General features: G+C 42.9%; 1 protein-coding gene across 3 annotated transcripts in view; it reads right to left on the bottom strand.

Moving 5' to 3' along the window:
- Positions 1-19,215, bottom strand: part of ndrg3b (ndrg family member 3b) — a 44,154-nt gene extending 24,939 nt beyond the window's left edge. For 2 of the 3 annotated variants that reach the window (XR_003411586.3, XM_027024110.3), the window contains exons 1-3: positions 19,018-19,215; positions 5,095-5,178; positions 4,267-4,299 (exon numbers count right to left, since the gene is read on the bottom strand). Coding sequence is in view for 2 of the 3 variants with exons in the window: in XM_027024110.3 (XP_026879911.2) it covers positions 4,267-4,299; positions 5,095-5,151 (90 nt within the window). In the remaining variant the exon portion in view is untranslated. The remainder of the gene's footprint in view (positions 1-4,266; positions 4,300-5,094; positions 5,179-19,017) is intronic. The other variant, XM_027024114.3, reaches the window with a different exon arrangement.
- Between the last annotated feature and the right edge of the window lie 556 nt (positions 19,216-19,771).

The following is a 19,771-nucleotide window of genomic DNA, read 5'->3' as shown; positions in this document are numbered from 1 at the left end:
CCCAATATACAGATGGATAAACCACTGACATTTAAAAATATGTATCTGCCTCTCTTATTCTAACTCTTTCCTAGGATGCACCTGGGGTTAGAATGGATGAAAGTGGGCAAAAGCATGAAAGGGTTTCCCCGTGTTTAAGGTAAGTGAGGAGACCCCCGCCCCCACCAACAGTAACAAGCTAGTCAACACCCCCATAGAGGAACACACCCTCTGTGCACTTCACAGAGTGCACGCATCAGTCACAGACATACTTGCACAGAGTGTGTGTGACTGTGTACACATGCATAGCCACATCAAGGAGCAGGTGTATCCTGTTTAAAAAGCAGTTGTGAATGTTCCAAATCTCCTAAAAAGGCAAACCAAAGTATTTTCTTCTGTCAGACTCCAAAATGCATTAAATCTGTCTCTGGGTGTTTATGTAGCTGTGTGGGGCAAAGCTGTGCATTACATTTGCTTACCAGAAGCAGGCAGCAAACAATGTCACTAACTCCATGTGTGGCTGGGTAATTAAAGGTTTATTTTGTTTTTATCAGGTAAGGGCACATTGCTGTGTATGCTACACTACAATCTATTTATATCATATCATATCTACACATCTTGTAGCGCTCACTTAGTTTGGGTGAGAAGTCTGGTTTATAAAAAGATCTTTGCAAATAAACCAGCCCTGTAAGACACACAGGTTAAATTTGTGTGTGCATTAATCTAGGCAGAAACATCACTGGATTTGTGTAAACGTTTATATTTTGTTTACATTATGCATTGGGTACTATATATTGCCAGACACGACTTCCAGCCTCCTTCATAACTCTCTCTGGTCCGCCCATCCATCTGTCTGACCTCTCACAGCGAAGGTCAGGAGAATGTGGCATGCTGCCAGCTCCATTTACCTCTGCAACTCCTGCAAGGACTGCTGAACATGAAACTTTCTTTTTTAAACTTGTGTGTGCCTATTTAAGCAGTAGAAAGAAAAGGCTGATGACAACAAGAAAACATGGACATCACCGTCATGTATCTTTAAACACTGAAGAAGAAGAAGAAGAAAATAAATAAATCAACTCAACTAGTTTACATTCAATACTGCTGGAATTACCCGTTCAAGGATGGAAGGCTATTTTAAGTGTTTTAGGGGGGCAAAGCCCTCCCTGCCTTTAGCGAATAAACACATCAGAACAATCCATCATATTTTTGCCCTCCACATCATATTTGCTTTTAAAACCTTGAAGTGGATTACCTTGGACTTCTGAGGACCTAATAATTGCACCACCTGAAGGTCATAAGAAAAAACACAGCTTGGCTAAAATGGATTGATCCATGGTCTAATCTAGCCTCAAGCTGTAGACTCACACAGCGTTTGATGTATTACACACAGTAGAGTGTGGCCTTCGTTAGATATCAACCTGCGCCAATTTTTGTACCCCACAGTGTCTAGATCCACCTTTCCATCATCTGCATCCAAGCAGATAAGCTATAAAAAGCATCAAAGTGCATTTTTTTACATTTATATTTTACACATTTGGCCTTTTAATCATGTTATAGAGATAGGCGCGTGTAGTGTTAGTAGTCTTGCTCGAGGACTATTATCGGTATCACATAGAGCATTTGACCAGACAGGGTTTGAAACTCCAGTAACCCCACAGCAGAGGCAGCTTTGTTATCCACTACACAATACAAACCACTCCATGAAGGACCAGATCATATTAGTGAGAACTGTATGTAATTGTTTTTGTTTAAGAGGTTTCTAGTCTGTTCACAGCTAAGAAAAAAGCAAAAATCAACAGCTAGTTAGCTTCCTTAATGAAAAGCGTGTGTGTATTTTTTACTTTGATGAAAGTCTGTTTTTAGTTGATGCTTAAAAAAATTTAAACATTTTGTAAAAAGGGCAAACTATCCACCAGACATTTATAAAAGAGTAGAAAAACCGTATTAAAAAAACCCCGAACATTTCACCAAGTTTAAAATCATATTCGTTTGTCAGGGGGGAACAAAAACAATAAAACAATAAAAAAAATAAACCCACCTTATTCCTCCTAAACAGGCTTTTACTCAAATAGTCACATAAGCTAGCACAAATCATCAAATTTTAAAAAAAATGCAGTTAACGACAAAACATTGGCTTAATGTTCACATCGTCTGATGCAGCTTAATTGGAGAACAAGAAGGTACAAAAGGTACACATTAACAGGCCAGTGCAACGGAGCCACTCGCCTCAGAATGGAAGAACAGAAACAGGAAAGCAACAAGAGCAGTGACAACAAATTGGACATTCAGCAATAGGCTGTCAAACACTCCTCACATATTCCCGTGTCGTTAATTAAAATATTCTCAGCTGGAGACCCAGTTAAAGGTTTCAAACCACACTGCTGTGCTGCGATCAGGGTGTCTTAAGTCTCACCCTTAATTGTCATCATGCTGCCCTCTCCTGGAGGCGGCTAGCAGGTGTCAGCATGTGAGCTAGCACCTCCACAAATGTGGTGTGCTAACGCTGCGTCAAAGAGGTTACCATGGCAACTAGCCTTAGCGAGGGTATTCGTTAGAGAAGGTAGATATTGCGGGGAGCGCTGGGATCTTCTAGGAGGGAGGCTGCAAGAAAATAAATTCTACTGAGAGAAAAAGAGTTGCATTGTCTGAAGCTACAGCGTTGCACACAGTAAGCAGATTTGGTGGTTGCTCTCTGGACGGTTAAGATCTCCTCTCAGCTAATGTCCAGCTACCTGAATTACTACTGTGGAAGGGCTTTTTCTAGGAGAGCATCATAAGGCAACTGATCTCTGTGGAATGGGCCAATTTCTGCTTTCTCAGCTCAAGGTGAAGAACCTTTTTCCATTTGCAACAGGCAAAAGAAGACAGACAAAGTCAAGGTGAATGTGTGTTTAAATTACAGTCACTCTCTTTCCATCCCCCTCTCTCTGTGTCCTGCGTTCTTCTGAAGACAGGCTCACGGAGTGCCAACCGTGCTCAGGCAACTGAAAACCCCCACTATGCTGGCGTGTATATATATATATATATATATATATATATATATATATATATATATATATATATATATATATATATATATATATATATATATATATATGTGTGTGTGTGTGTGTGTGTGTGTGTGTGTGTGTGTGTGTGTGTGTGTGTGTGGAGTGAATGACATGATTCCTTATTGTCTGGACAGGGCCACTCCACTGAGCTGGGTCCTGCCCAAGGCCATATTTAATCGCAGTTCCTCAGGCGATGCGCCTGTTCGCATCCTCACCCAGCAGCATGACGGTGTTCGGCCAGCAGTTTCCAGGCTGTTGTACCACCTCCAACTCATCGGTGGACTTCAGCGGGAGGCCGGGACATGGCTCTGAGTGCTATGAGGAGTGTGCGCTGGTTAGCAGGACCTGGCCGCTGCTGCTTCAAGTAACGAGAGCGGTCGTGCTGAATCAGAGCCCGCCGGCGTCAGTGCTGCTGAACTGGCGCCACAGCCTCGGGCTACACGGCCCCGACAGGTTCAGAACCTCGTGGCTGTACACCTTCACGTCTTCCTCTATAATTTGGCCAAGTTTGGCAGCTGTGGTTCAGTAACCACCTGCTGGCGGGTGGGGGGGGGGGGGGATCAGGGGGGAGGCAGACATCCTACATCATCAATCTAGAGCACTATCGCTGCCAGTTGTCACTGTTGCTACTTTCTTCTAAAAGTCAGGAACTATAAACCAGAATCTAGAAGGTGGGGGGTTGTGGAAACAAGGAATGTTTTGCAAAGTAGGATGAAGGAAAAGAACAGAAGAGGGATGAGAAAAGGAGAATTCGATGGAGAGGGGAAAGGAGGAAGAGCAACTCATTGTAGTTTTTTTTATTTGATAATGAAACATTGCGTATGAGAAAGGTGCTACATGAACTGAACTTGTTACCATTACGTAATCTTGGTCTCGATTTAAAATTCTCACACACATATGCCGGGTTTTTTTTCCCATAAATTTTCAGACATGCCTGCTAGGACAAATTCACTCACTTATCACTTGTATTCTCATCATGCCAAACCACCTACTCACACAGCTCTACCAATCCACCCACCCACCCACCCACACACATTTATTTAAGCTGTTCATATTCTGAAGCACAGCTTAAGAACTGAATATCAGAATCCATAGCCACTCCACTCCAAAAGGCTGGGGAAGACCACATGCCGAGGGGGAAGGGGGGGGGGGGGGTCGGTTCAACCGGAAGTGGACTGCTCCCTACAGAAATCTGTGTGTTCAGGGGACAGCAAAACCAACAGAAAATGCCACTTGCCTGACAATCAAAGTCCTGGAAGTTTCGGCCATTCTGTGAGGAAAGGGGAAAAAAGAGAAGCCGTGGAGGGAGACAAGTTAGAGTGAGGGCATAAACAAACACACACACACACGAGCATTAGTGTCGCTAGTTCATCTTGCACAAGTACACAGCTCAACACCAAGTTAGTGAATCGTTAAATATTGGCAAAGAACGGGCTCCTCCACTAGGAGGAGTCAGCCTCACAGAAACCAGTAATGCTCACATGTTTAATACAGGCTCTCGCAGAGGCTCTGCAGCCATGATTCAATCAGTAGTACAGTTTTAGATATGGAGCTATGGCTTGCAGCTGGGTGGGACATCAAGTCTAAATTAACATTCGAAAAGGCTAAATCGTTCTGACACTAAGATGAGCTAACGTTTCGTGAGAATCACAGTCTGTTGTGGGTGTCTCATTGTGGTAGTCTCTTTTAGTCTCCCTCTATTTCAATCTTTTAAGGCACCAAGTCATCGCTGGTCTTATCAGGCGATGATCAAATCAATCTGAGCCCCACTGTGGCGTGATGGACCCAAGATTAAGTTCAGATGACATCCATATAGTGGGCTGGTCTCATCTCATTCCAGCACTGATCCTAGAGATCGGCACGCAGCTGTACTGGTATCCAAGGGAAACCAGCAGCTCACCGGAGCCTTGGGGGTGGGTTCTCAAATCGATCTGGGATGCAAATCACAGTTATGAGATGAGGGTGTGCATAACAGATCACTGATGGGTGCTGTGTGCAGCAGAGGACTGGGTTACTTTATAAGAACACTGGGTTCTTTTTGGCTCGGTGTACATGGAGGACTCACTTTGTCCGTCAGGAGCGGCTTGATTTCCGTCAGCTGCACATCCTGTAGCTCATCCATCCTCAGAACTGACAGCTGTCAATAATCCTGGGTGTGAGAGACACAGACAGAGTGAGAGCATGAGAGAGCGAGAGACACAGAGCGCTTACGTTGTCACTAATGACGGCGACTAGAGCCCTTGTTGTTGTGTTAACTGCATTCTGAAGAGTCGATGTTTTATTCACGGCACTGACCGTTCTAAATGTCAGCGAAGGCGTGCGTGGCTCTCAAAGCCATTAATCAGTCTTATGACAATCAGTGGAAGACATCATGATGTCCTTTTCTCATAATATGCGGCAGCACAATGACTGTCTTGGGACCAACTCCAGCACCAACAAGTACCTCATACTTGCCACAAATAACATACAGGGCAGCTCCGTAATACTTTAACAAAAGGACTGGGAATTACTTCAGGTTGAGGCAAGGAATAAAATATTGATAAACCTTCACATCTCACTGAACATTTCTCTGTGCTGTTACAGCTGCCTAGTACTTTTACTGCCCATTCACGTATGATGTAGGTGCAAAACATCTCAAATAATGTGTAATAAACTCCTAAGTCAAAATAAACAAAAAAATGTTGTCTGTGGTGGCTCCTCAAGGTGCAGTGGTGGCATGACCAAGAGAAAAAAGGGCTTGGGTGGTGTCTGCAAGAGTGTGTGTGTGTGTGTGTGTGTGTGTGTGTGCGCGTGTGCATGTGTCATATGACTGCAGATTGCTTGGACAGTCACTCTGTTAAATGGGCTTAGTCATCAGCACATGGATAACTGCATGCGGATTAAGTGAGGCCCACAGGCTCTTAGAGAGTGCAGATCTGGAGAAACACCATCACCTTGCCAAGGAAAGTGTGGCTGGAGAACAGCCCTCCATTTCTTTTTAAGTGTGCCCGAGAGAGGCGAGCGCATCTTCCATTTCTCGAGCCGAGCTGAAATCATCAGCGTCACTGAATCACAAATGGCATAGCGGGCCGTGCAGACCTCTCCATGATGAACACCTCTTACGCACACATGCATACGTGTACTGCCCCAGGCCAAAAGAGCATTAGACACATTAGAGCCTCTGTTCCTTCTGCTCTACACAGACAGACAATCCCATCCTCCCCTCCACGACATGAAACATCATGAAAAATGAACAAGAACCAAGGGAGCTCCAGTTCGTTAACCTTCCCCATCGTGGCAAGCCGGGTGGGGCAGACGTGAAGATGTCACAGCGCCGTCAATCGGAGATGCGGCGATTGTGCCGAGGATTTTCCCCTTCTGATCTCGTGCAGCAAGCGCGGGCTCCACGACGGACTTCAAAAGAAGGCCCGAGCCCCAAGTATGGCTGGATGCATGTCCCACTTCCCTACACTCTCAAACAGCGGCTGCCGCCTGCCAGTAGCAGGCCCTGCCCTTTCACATGTCCCCTTGCCCATTAGCTTTCTACTGACGGCCGAGGACTGGACTCCCCGCAGATTGCAGGCGAGGGGCTGTCTCGTGATGACCAGTGGGTGGGCGGGCGAGGGGGAAGGAGGACGAGATGTAGGACTTCGTGGCCCCTTTCTGGCTCCCTCCATCAATGACGGCTGCGCAGGCATCCCCTGCTTCACCCTGCGGTTTCTCCCGCTTGCTCGTGCCTCTCCGCGTTTTTCTCTCCCGTGTCTAATTAGCAGGGACCCACAGATGTGAGCAAGTGTGGTCTTCTAGGGACCTTTGAACAGAGCACATTGTTGAGGAATGGGGGTTTGAGTGGGCTTGTGGGTGGAAAGGCGGAGACAAATGGCAGCCTTAATATGAAGCTGTAAGAAAACTGTAGAGCAAACTCGGATCTAGCTTTTTAAATATCCCCATCACGTTGCAGAGGGATTTCGACTCCTTGCTTGATGATTCAACACATGCAAGGGCCACTAAATCTGCGCCATCGCAAATTCGTTTCTGCCAGGCAAACAAACTGCCACTGCTGCACTTGAGGCGCTTGGCGCTCACTTTTGAGAGCAGAACCACAGAGTGGGCATTTGGAGCGCTCTCCTTTTCACAGTCTCATTCAAGCCAGTTTCGTCGGGGCTACAGAGCCAGCATCATGGCCCTGTTGGGTTGTTCACACTCAGCCACGAGAAACAAGACTCGGTATGGCCTGGCCTACGGAAAATAGCCACGCAAGACTTGATTTGCCCTAGCCTACATAGCAGTAGAACGTTTCGCTTCACCCTTGCGAAGCTTAATGCAGCAGGCAGTTTAATGTGGAAAGAGCCGCAGGGACTTTTCATTTGAAGCATCGCTTTGCAATGAGCCTGCGCTCTGGGGGAGAGCTTCAAAACAACACTTCTGTTAGTGACAGGCAGCTCTATTTGTGGCTGGCATTTCCAGCTGGGATTGAGGTGGTGGGTTATAAAAAGTTATGCCAGGTAGACTGTGATGTGAAACCTGGACCCTTTGTATGAGTTTTGATCAGCTAATAGATCAAGACATAAAAAAGGAGGGAAGCGAAAATGGAATAGTTTCAGAAAAATTAGTGAAAATGTAAAACTGACAGCCCAGAGCAGGAATGCAACAACAAACCTTCACAGCTATAATTGGCTTATATGGTGACAAGACCTAATTATAGAAGATATGGAATATACTGGGACTGGCCTATATACCCTGAAAAGTATATTTTTCAAAAATACTCCTAATGCAAGATATGTTGGTCATTTTCAGATCTAAATTAGACAGATCTGAAATGTAACCTATGTAATCTGTTATTAATTAGAACAGGGCTTGAATAGCAGGCTCTTTGTGGAACACATGATTCTTTCATGAGAGATCGATCCACACTCACCACTGAGTACAAGAGCACGAGGCTGAAGGTGTTGGGTTACTAGCCCTTACGGGGCCACAAGTAGGACATGTTTTTGGTGAATGCTGATTCCTTGCTAAATTCTCCCCACTTAAGCCTAAGGAATACCATGTGACAAGCTGCCAGCTCACCTTTAATTAGAATAAGAGAAATCAACATTTTTAGCAAAAGGAGAAACAAGGCTACAAGAACCATTATAAACCAAAATGGAAGTGAACAAAAATGTGCTTGACACGTGCCTTTAAAATGAGCTGACATTCTTGAACAGGTACAACACAGCTCATCGGAAAAGAAGAAAGGAAGGCAAGGCAGCATTTAGCAGGAAAGCACTGACCTCAGAAGAAAGCTGGGAGCTCAGCAGTTCGCTGTGAACACGCAACACCTGAGTGATGGAGCTGAACTGAAGGAAGCAGAACAAAAAAATGGCACGCTCGGGACTGCCGCGTACATTAGCCTGCCTAATCTGCTTACCCTAATCGGGTAAAAGGAAAGAGGAAGTGTTGCCTTCTGACATCTTAAGAGATTTTGTTTGCTGGGTGAAGGGTGAAGCAAATCTATTGTGGTCAACTTGAAAGATTTCAGTTCACTGCGACAGATCCATTTTTTCAGTGGCCCGTGTCTGAGTAGAGCGGCTATATCCTGGCAACGAGACATGGAGAGGTCTTCTGAAAATGAGAAAAGCAACAGCTGTTTTTAGAACCTTCTATGCGTGCACCTCTTTTCCTCTGACATTCATCAGTGTAGCCCATTTGATTACTAGTGAGAGCAAGCAGTCCTCTTCCCCTCATCACCATAACAACCAGGAGGAACAGCGGTGGTGGCGTCAGAGAGCACACTCCCAGCAGTAATTACTCTTCACAACCCTGCTCCCCTCTCTGCATGGAGTCTCCAAGCCCAGGAAGATGCACCACTGACCTCAGTCATCATCAGTCATCCCTACACCGCCATGATTAAAGTTACAGAGAGTGGTTTGATGGAACCACTGGGACCAATGTGATCAGGTCTCTCTTTAGAGGGTTGGGAAGAAAGTGGAGACAGAGGGAAGATATGTGGGCTAATCCACCTAAGGTACAGAACATTCAGATTTGCCAAATAAACCCCAACTCTCATACTGATGAGAGACTCTTACGCTCTCTAATCAAGATGCAATGTGAGCGAGTTGACCTCATCACAGACGCAGCCCTGCCATCCACTGGAGTTTATCAGAACGTTCGCAGAAATTATTCTCAAAGGACCATAATCAGATTTTGTTTCTGCACATTTAAAACCACAAACCACACACACTTAATGCCTTTTTCCTAGCGCTCCATCTCTCTCAACTTAATCATAAACCAGTGAATTTAAAAGTATTCGCATGATCAAGAACTGTGACCTTTTCATTTTCAGATTATTAGCCTAATAACTGTTTAACTATGGTCCAACCAGTGTTAAAATGGTCACTTGGGGTTATAATAATTTCTGAAAGTTTCATATAGACATAAGAAATGAGACCACATATTTTAGTTTAAGATTGTCTGTTCAATTGATATGATCAATTAACAAAAAAGATGGTGCCTGTCAAATGTCAATCTAAAATAAGCAACTAAAATATAAAGTCTAAAATAATACAAACAAAACAAACCACTTATAACTTAATAGCCCATCTTGAAACAGGTAACACATACATAAACAGAAATGAAAAATGCTATACACAACAAGAATTCCCCCTTTTTACATTGTCTGTAGCACATAACCACTCCATTCTCTTTACATAGTCCGTCATGCTCTCCATAATACACAGACAAAAGACTAAATCGCAGCCAAGGTCTGCACCACGTAAAAGACACCTTCCAGGTCCCAGTCAGTAACATGGGGCCCTCACATATGCACACAGGACAGTGGGACTGCCTGTGGATAAACTGACAGAGTTAATCAGGCAAGAACTGGCCAGTCAAAGTAAACCTCCTGCTGACTGTATGTTGTGACTTTAAACCTCACACCTTGACAAAGGATGAGGTCACACTACTTCCATGCTGAATTTTCAAACAGAGAAAGATCAAGTTTCGTTGACAGGATTCGGGGCGTTTTACAGGTAACCTTAAGGGTTTCGCCGCCCTGGGTCATCACCAAGCACAGCGTTGTTGGAATCCAATGCCACAATGACCTCAGCTCCTGAAGCCAAACCAGCCTGGGTGGCAAGCCAGCGCTGTGGTTTGTGCTTCAGCACACCATGAATGAAGCGTCTCCGTCACTGGCCATCTCTGGCTTCCTGCCTCTCGGGGTGGTCGTTCCTCATTATAGTCCGTCGTTCAAGGTTCCCTGCCCACAGGAGAGAGAGGCGGCAGGGCTGGGAGCCAGGCTGGCAGCTCGGCTCCGCAGAGAGTGCAGGTGGGGGGGAGCTGTCATATGAAGTCCTACCCCTCCACTGCTTGGGATGGTGACAGGCTCTAAATACACAACACACACCTTTGGTATGTGATCTTGGCCTTGCTAGGCTTGGGAAGTAGATGGGAGGAGTTCAGGGAGGGGTTGCCAGCACAGCAGAACGTTACGGAGCTCCAACCCCCAACCCGCTGCTGCGTTTGTGGTGGAAGAGAGTGCAAATGAGCTTCATCGCTGCAGCTTCTTGCCATATCAGACAAAAGCTGTACGTAGTTGTCTTAAGCTCTCCATGAGACTTGCAGACAAGTGTAACCCGCTGCCTACAAAATACAGTCAGAGGCACTAAGCTGTTGGAAAGCACAATGTTGTGTATAAACATTCATCTCATTTGTAACCGGGCAGGCATTTGTCAGCGTCCCGTTTCCAGCCTAGTCAACCTTGCAATTCCTTATGCTTTTAAAATGACTCTCAAAAGCAGTTGTTGCCTCTCTGACAGTTAAGGCAGCTGAACATTAGTCATTCCACAGAACGCAGTTATAAACAGAGCCAACTGTGAAAACACTCTGCTGGCTCTAACGAGCCTCAATACAGAAGCCATGCTTGTTTAAGGCAAGGACAGTGTCTAATAACAGTCTGGCTACTGTCAAATCAGTGGTTAGGTATTTTCTATGACAAAAATCTAATTTAAACTATTGGAGGATTATAATTCCCACAATGAAAACAAATGATGCACACTTACGCTGTTAATCTAAATGCAAAGTGTAGGAAAATATTCTGTATACTGCACATATCAAAACAGACCAGTCTTTTAACTAGATGCTTCGTTTTATGCATTTTGTGCTGCAGTCATAAAGAGGAGCAAATAATGCAACAGCTTTCAGTACAACAGCTCACATTGCACATCAACAACCTCAGTACTTCAACCTTCAATGCTTTTAAATGAGCTGCGAGTCCCCCAAGTCTGAGAAATAAACGTCTTTGGTGATGGAGGTGCGTGTCCAATATTCAGGATTCAGTTTGCATCAGACATACATTACACACAGAGCATGATGGACTGTCATTATTTGCATTGAAAACCCAATCCAAGAAACCCAACGCAGAAACGATGAAGGCAAAAGAGAGTTTTTTTGCTCACAGTTTCTCAGTAAGGAACTTCACATAGATTTTATGCTTCATTACCACCCTTGCATCAGAAAAAGAGGAAAGGTTTCAATTCCAAACAAACAATGGCATACTCAACTCGCTGAACATTTCCACACACTTCAACCCTGTCTCAATGTTGGTCCTTCCCAACCCTTACTAATGACCTGTAATAGTGTCTCACAGAGACACTGTGTTTCTCCTAGCTGTGCTCAGAGCCGTGTGGTGCAGCGGTGAGGAAAGACGGTGGCAGTGTGTTTAGAGGAGACTATGCTCTGTGACTACATGCAATATTCAACAGCCCCTACAGAGTTCAGTATCGCTTTACTAGCATATGGTCTACAATACAAAGACAATATTGTAAGCCATGGACTAGTAAAGCTATACTGAACCCTTAATACAAAGCCTACAGCAACAGAAGAGCCCTGGGCTGTGGATGTTTTACAGTCAAGTTCCTACTCCTCCTCAAGCACTCTAGCCATTTATTCTTAACTTACTTCTTTACATCTAGTCAGAGCCGAGGGGCATCCTTCCCGTTAATGAACTCAATCCCTTTAATAAACTGATCCATGAGGAACTATGAGTGAAGAAAAATGGCTTTGGCAGGACAATGATCAGTTAAATCACCAGCTTTAAACGTATATCACTGTAAGCAGGCCTCCTCATAGGCATCAAGACAGGGTACACCTTTCCTCTAGATGACAGCGCAATGGGGGGGAAAAACTGAAACATGAAAATATTGTAAAAGTTGCACAGCAATATCATATACACTACCTTGAAATGAAGCACTTAGATTTTGCATTGCATCACAGTGTGCTCTGTGTATTGGAATCTAGAACAAGTGCTTGTAAAAGGAATGAAAAATGGGGTACAGTATAGCAATAGGACAAGGTCTCTTCCCTCTAAAAGGAGAGGAGAATTTCATTTACATGATAAAAATAGGAACCCAGTCAATGGGTTAAAACCAGATGAAATATTAAAACCAGATGAAATATTCATGAGATCTGTTTGATGTTCATTTTCCCTTTTGTGCTTGTGCCACTTCCTTAGCATCTCTCTCCCATTCTGACTTAATGTAGTTACTGCTTTATCATCAGGAGACCACATCTTTAGGGACAGCACCATGTCTGTGCCACAGGACTGATTAGTAGTGAATGGGGTTGCAAGTTTTCTTCAGCTGCTGGTTCTTTTGGACCTGCCACTAAAAAAAGATCCATTCATTTGGCTCCGAGCTGCCAACACCTCTATTTCTTCCTAAATACGTAGAAAAAAATGGAGATATTGATAACTAAAAGCCACTGCACACGTCTAGCCAGTCCAGTTTCAGTTAGCATGCCTAGTGTGAGCATGGGAAGTGTTCTACTGTTAATCAAGGATTAACCTACTTTGAGGTTAAAGCAATTATAGAGTTTTGGGATGTAGCCCATTTGCTATAGTTTTGTGGCTATATTTATCACAAACACTGAGTTAAGAATGACATGGACATTGTATACCAAGTTAGTGTCAATTCTAAGCAGTACTTCTCTTGTTTTGTATCCTGTGATGGTGGACGGTGGAAATAAGGAAGGAATGCAGCTTCTGTAGCACTCAAACACTTCAAAGTGCAGTCATTATAATGATGAAAATGCACATACAGCTGCCTCTATTTTCAAAGATTGTTGAGAGGTGAATGTGCTCTCATCACATTAAGGAGCCATTCACAGAGAGCCATTGGACCCACCCATCACTACTCACTGATATGTTGCTTAGAAGAGCTTCCAAATCATAGCCTAGACAGTAAGAGAAATATTTAGCAGTGTTTCCATCTTTTTAGAAGTGGGAGGGAGGTGTGTGTGTGTGGGGGGGGGGGGTGTAACTTCCTTGAGAATTAAATATCCACTGAAATTTCGCATTTCAAAGCAGCTCTTAGGCATACTTCTACAGCAGCCTTAATCTCTCCACTCTACCAACCATGCCTTGAACTGTCATTCTGTGTGGATCATAAGCACAGCAGGGGGGTATTACTGGTTAATACAGGAGGTGGGAGAGGAAGGTCATTTATTGTAACACAACACTAATCTGCTAAAACCTCCCAGCAGCATCAGCCAGGATCAAGTAGCTGGAGCTCAACATCCCTCAGATAAGCCGCCCCCACACTTCCTGTTTTGGAGGTGAACATGACTTTGGACAGTGTGGTGAATAAGACCTGCACAGTCAAGTACAACATTAAAATGACTTATATGCACTGTAGCCATTAATGAAGCCTTAGCAAGTACAAGAGAAGATATTAACAGGACTAACAATAGCTGGGGCAAAACTGAGCAAAACTGAAGTGCTACAATCCGAGAAGTTACGGAGGAGATTTTGTTATTCCACAGCAAACAAACTGAAGTGAATCAATGTTTTGGACTGCCGCCTGTTCACCATCCCCTGCTGAACCGAATCCTAAATGAATGAAATGTGATTTGGGCAGACAGATGAGCACCACCAGGGCCTGCGTGACCCCCGGCACTTACCCACACCTCTCCCTCTGTCCGGGTGCCCCACAGACACCATAGGTATCATGGTCCCTGTGAGGAACTACTCCAGAAATAGAAACTGCCATGGAATGACAGGACTAAGGAGAGTAAAGCCAATAGGAAGGAAGGGGTGCGAGAAAACTCAAAACAGCTGTTGTCAAGGGTGGCACAGCGATAGGGAGGAGGTGGGAAGAGGAAGTGAACTGATGCACAGAGTAACAACCCCCAACTGGAATCTTGACTTCATGGACTCAAGACAGACATGAGAATGGATTCCAGAGAGCCTCTCAGATCCTGAAACCATCGAGAAGCATTCCAAGCATCCTGACGTTCAAAACACAGAGAGAAATCCCCAGTGTAAGTTACAGCTTGTAAATAATGTGGGATGTTCTGCCTCTTTTGATAGTACTGGAAGAGAAGCAAGAAGAGAATGGAAAGAACTTCTTGCTGAGAAAGAGAGAAACAATACAATCTAAACCTTTCGATAAAATACAAGCAGGCATACTCTCAGCATTTAATAAAGGTTGCTGTCTTTGGGACAATATGCTAAACTGTCATTTTAGCTTAGACTCCCTCCAAGTCTTCAGTATGGAAAGGGCATGCTTAAAGGCCATGCACAAAAGACCAATTTCAACTTTAAAGTCAAACAAAAAGAAACCAGCTCAAGGTTTCTAATTGAATTTACTGTAAGACAAAATTAAGGCCATCTCTGGCTACCGTGCAAAAGGACGAGATTAATAAAAAAAGTGACTAGAAGCCTGAAAATTTTTTATACAGTATATATTTAATAATATCATGCAAAATATCAGTAATGCATTACATAATAAGAGATTACTCTTTCAATATGTGAATGACAATATATTTTGTGCAGGACATGAAACAGAAGCAAGTCAGTAGTAGATGGCCAGGTAGTAAATGACCTTGATGCTTTATTAAAGATAATCCTAGGCTTGACGCCAATAAAGCTGAAAATATTTGGAGGTGACAATAATGGTAATAAACTGATCAACCACTGTCTACATGCTGTCAAAATATGAAACTAAACGCATTTTCAAAAAATAATAAGCATAATTTATTTACTGAATATAGAGCATATTTGGATCATCCCCAGGTGGTGACAATTAGTCCTCTTGATAGAAAAAGGTCCTATGAGGTGGACCAAAAAGCCCAAGCAAGCTGTTTCTTAACAAGGACACAGGTGTGGTAAGAAAAGCTATACACCATTTGGGCATGGTTGCCAGTGAGACAATGAGATTTCATGTATCAGTACATCCTGTATTAGCAAGTATAGGTCTATATTACCCATTTTCATTTTTGTGTGTCTGCCCTCTATTTGATGAGATCAGATTGATAGGATAAAAATTGTATTGGCATTGTATTGGCAAATTGTATCTGACATTTTCAGTTCCCTATAAATCACAAGATTCTAGTGGACACTGAGGTATGCTTGATAGCATTGAGGAAGTCACACTTTACATTGCCTACTCACAAAACATGGTCTAGTCATGGATGATAAAGATAGACTCAATTACAGGAACGGTCAGCCAATGCTCATGCTGCCAATGGTCACACTGCCATACAATTTATATTGTAGGCGATGTAACTATTACATCCAAATGCTTTTCTTGTCTATTTTTAGTTTTAATCTTAGACAGGCTATTGGCATGCAGTAATTCGATTAATGCCATTAGATGAAAAACATCAATGCTCTCTTAAAACGAGACAGACATTCAATTTGGAGAGGGTAAAGAAATGGTAAGAGGGAGAGAGAGGTAAAGAGAAGGGAGGAGAGAGAGAGAGATATAGGTCTGATTAAAAAGGCACAGCCTTTACTTAAATATGTCTAAATATCTGAGGGCAAAACAGCAAGTCAGTCTTCTTTCCTGAAAAACATATACAACTTTAAAAGCCATTGGGCCAAGCATTAAAATCAGAGGGCTTGACTGTATGAAAATAATTTACTACATTTCACTTGGCTGTATAAAAGTAGGAAGTGTACACTCTAGTCACAATATTCTAGTGGAAATTGTTATGCTAATGCCGGTGCCTATGAACTACTGGCAGAGTATAGAAGGTAAGCATGCCAATCACACCTGCCATTTTAGCTAGGCTATAATTTTTAGGTCTAAAAGGAACAGGATCCTTTGAAAAATCATAATATCTGAATCCTTAAAAATTTCAAATCATCCATTAGCTGTCAATCTGAGCCTAGATAATGCTTGAAGTGCCAGAAGTAAGAAAAGTCCATTTCCTTGGTCCATATTTAGTGGTACTAAAAGAATACAGAACTGGGCCAATTTGAAAATAAGATTATTCAAGCTACAGCCAAATACTGTTCTTTCGTTATCAAGTACTTGTGACTTTATACAGAATCTTAATATTTAATTCTCTAGTTTTCTGCAGTAACCAAACTGTATGGCTTACTAGCTTAGCATGGCCAGGATAGGAAGTATTTTGCTAGCTTCTCACTAGCAAGGCTAGGAAGTCTTTTCCAGCAAATACTTTTGAGATAAAGAGTTTGTGCTAAAGCGTCTTCCTTAATTAAATGTTTTGGATGCAGCTAGGACACATATTCTGGGGCAAGACAATCAAAGCATGGCAGTAGCAATCCTTCCTGATGTTAAAAAATGGAGATGAGGTGAGACACCATTTTCCAAACTTAGCAAGAGCAGAACCTTACTACGAGTTAAATTTTTGTGACGATGTAACAGTAACAGGTGCACCCAATTAACAGATAAGTGTAAACTACCAGCCATGTAGTAGATGATGTAGTACCAACCAATGTAGTAGCATTACCTGATGAGAGATCTGAGAGTCCCGCTTGGACCAGCAATCAACACAGCTAGAAATAAATCCATGAAGGAGTTTCTCAAGGTCTCGTTTTCACAGAAAGTCTTTTAATTTTGTTATTATTGAGATGACAGAATTATTTAGTAATTGCGTTCACGTTAATCAGATCAAAAACCAGAGAACATCTAGGTATAGAACCGGTTCTTTTGACTTGCTAGTTCTAGAGTTACGACAGGCAGCAAGTCTAAATCTCATTATTTTTTCCAAATAAAATAATCTATTTCATTCTAGATACAGGAAGTCTTGGCATATCCAGTTTGTAATATGTTAGCAAATGATTATGGTCACATTAACTAACAGACCCAGTTAAATCTGAGTATTATCTGCATAGCTGTGGCAGCTTCTTTTAGGATTGTCCAAGAGGAATCATATATAAAATGAATAAAAGTGGCCCAAGAACAGAACCTTGAAATAAACGTATTCAGGCTACTAGGAAACTTGCCACATTTAGAGAAATATAGGAACAATCTCTGCTTGTAATCTAACATCCTCGCAAAAATATCAAGTCTTCTCGTATAAAAGTCTACTATTAAGAGCTCCTTTACATTCTGGAACACTTGACCTGTTTTTAAAGTGTAATAAGCTTAGGGGTGGGATGATCAGAAACTAATGCAGACTTTATGCAGAAACAGAGGGATACTTGGCATATATTTGCATATATACTGTATGATAATATCTGGCAAAAGAATACATTGAGACTTCCTATGCGCTTCATTCAGGAAGTGTAGGTGGCAAGAAGGCAGCCCTGCCTGGATTTGAGAGTCACAGGTCTCAAAGAACAATGACCAAAGGCTATCTCCTGACACTCATGTTCTCTACCGTGCAACAGCATTATACTTGTGCGAAAAGACTCCAACCAGCATGCACTAGTCTGTACCACATCAAAGAAGCTTCAGCACTGAAGCAATCTATTTATGTCAAGAGAGCGAAGTGCAATATGTTTTGTGCGTGATATTAAAGCAAAAATAAATAATACACAAAAGAGGTGCATTGCAACAAGGTAAAGTATGGAACTGAACAAATAACTAAGATACCGGAACAAAGAAAACAATATCAACAGACACTGACGACAGATATTTGCAATGCTATACCCTTGGCCCACACATTGCAACTTACTTTAGATGCAATGAAAGTGTGTCCTCCTACAGACGGCAAAAAGGTTATCCAATGTATTAGGCCATCTGGACTACTAAACTACTGTCACTAATCATGGCTTTGCTAATGCCTCACTTGATATTCTGAGAAACGGGGTTAGCTTCACTGTAATCCAACATAGGGAAAGTTAATGAACATGGATTTGGCCTGTGTCCACGAACCATAAATGTCATGTGAATTTACTGCACCAACAGATCTGCTGAACGGTTATAACAAGTACAAAGCCCAAATGACAAACTTAAAATATTTGGTCATCGTGTGCTCAGTGTCTAATGCTCGATTGAATTAAGCACCGATCTCAGGCTGGAAACCACATCAACCACATTAGGTGGTTTGCAGAGGCTGAATGTGACATTTACTACAATCGTTTCACTTTTAACGGTCATGGCTACATTAGTTCGCTAGCCTAGCTACATTTCTAATCCAAGAGACTGCCGCAAAAATAATTTGACGTAACTAGCTAAAATAGTTTGGCTGCTGGTTCTGTTAAATTTGGCAGCTTGAGAAACTGACAGTAGTTTATCGGATAGCTAGCTACATAAATAAAATATGTTTCGATAGTAAACCAGCTACCTAGCTAGCTAACTCTGGCGTGAAGTTGAACAAAGTAACCCCGGCCAGTGTCTATATGAACGCGCTCAAAATCTCCTCAGAGCGGCTAGCTCCCCGCTAGCTAACGAGATGACCCTGATTCGCGGTTCCACACGCATACTTTTGAGTGCTTATGACAGTACCAGCAAGAGAAATGCCTCCTAAAGTGCCGACTTTCAACAACATTCTCCTCGATAAGACATACGGACATGAAGAGTTATCGTTATCCGGCATGGCTACTAGCCAGGTAGAATAACAAGCTGCTGAGCGAGTTAAATACCGTAGACAGGTTAGCCAGCTAGCTAGCCCTGCCTAGCACCATAACCTAGTTAATCGCTCGCTATCTGAAGGAAACTCCTTGGCGTTTGCTCACAAACATTCTTGCGTTACGTTCACATGTCGGTTTAATGAGGACTGCGAATGTACGCGGCGTACTTCATGTAACAGGCCGGCTACACGAAAAGGTAAAAGCACTCACCGCTGGAGGGAAATCAAACTGCAGGACCCGTACTCAGTGATAACACCGTCTGTGTGGTTATCCAGGCGAGTGTGCTATGAACGAGTCTCGGCGGCGTTCTCCGCTTGAACGAGGCGGAGTCAAAATCCGACTCTGACGGTCCAGAGCAGAGCGAATAACAGAAACACCATCCCGTTTATTATATGGAGAAGTAACGTAACCAAACACCATCCCGTTTATTATATGGAGAAGTAACGTAACCGAACACCATCCCATTTATTATATGGAGAAGTAACACAACCGAAAACCATCCCATTTATTATATGGTCAAGTAACACAACCTAGCACCATCCCATTTATTATATGGAGAAGTAACGTAACCAAACACCGTCCCATTTATTATATGGAGAAGTAACACAACCAAGCACCATCCCATTTATTATATGGAGAAGTAACGTAACCAAACACCGTCCCATTTATTATATGGAGAAGTAACACAACCAAACACCGTCCCATTTGTTGTTACTGCACCGAAGGGAACGTAATTACAAGCCTTTCAAAGTCAAGATGACATCTTTTTAAACAGAAAGTCAGAAAATACTACATTAGAATACATCTGACTTTCGCCAAATCTAAACCAATAGGTTACTGGATTTAATTCCTGGACGCTTGAGCAGATACGACAAACCACAGAAGACATGTTCGGTTTCTTTTACGAACAATTGTCCGTTTGTTCTGAAGCAAGCAAAACTGGAAGCTCGGGAATTTAAAGCTT

The sequence above is a fragment of the Electrophorus electricus genome, chromosome 24, assembly GCF_041902795.1.
Source record: "Electrophorus electricus isolate QZ-2024a chromosome 24, ASM4190279v1, whole genome shotgun sequence".
Taxonomy (NCBI): Eukaryota; Metazoa; Chordata; class Actinopteri; order Gymnotiformes; family Gymnotidae; genus Electrophorus; species Electrophorus electricus.
This window is presented reverse-complemented; position numbering and strand designations above follow the sequence as displayed.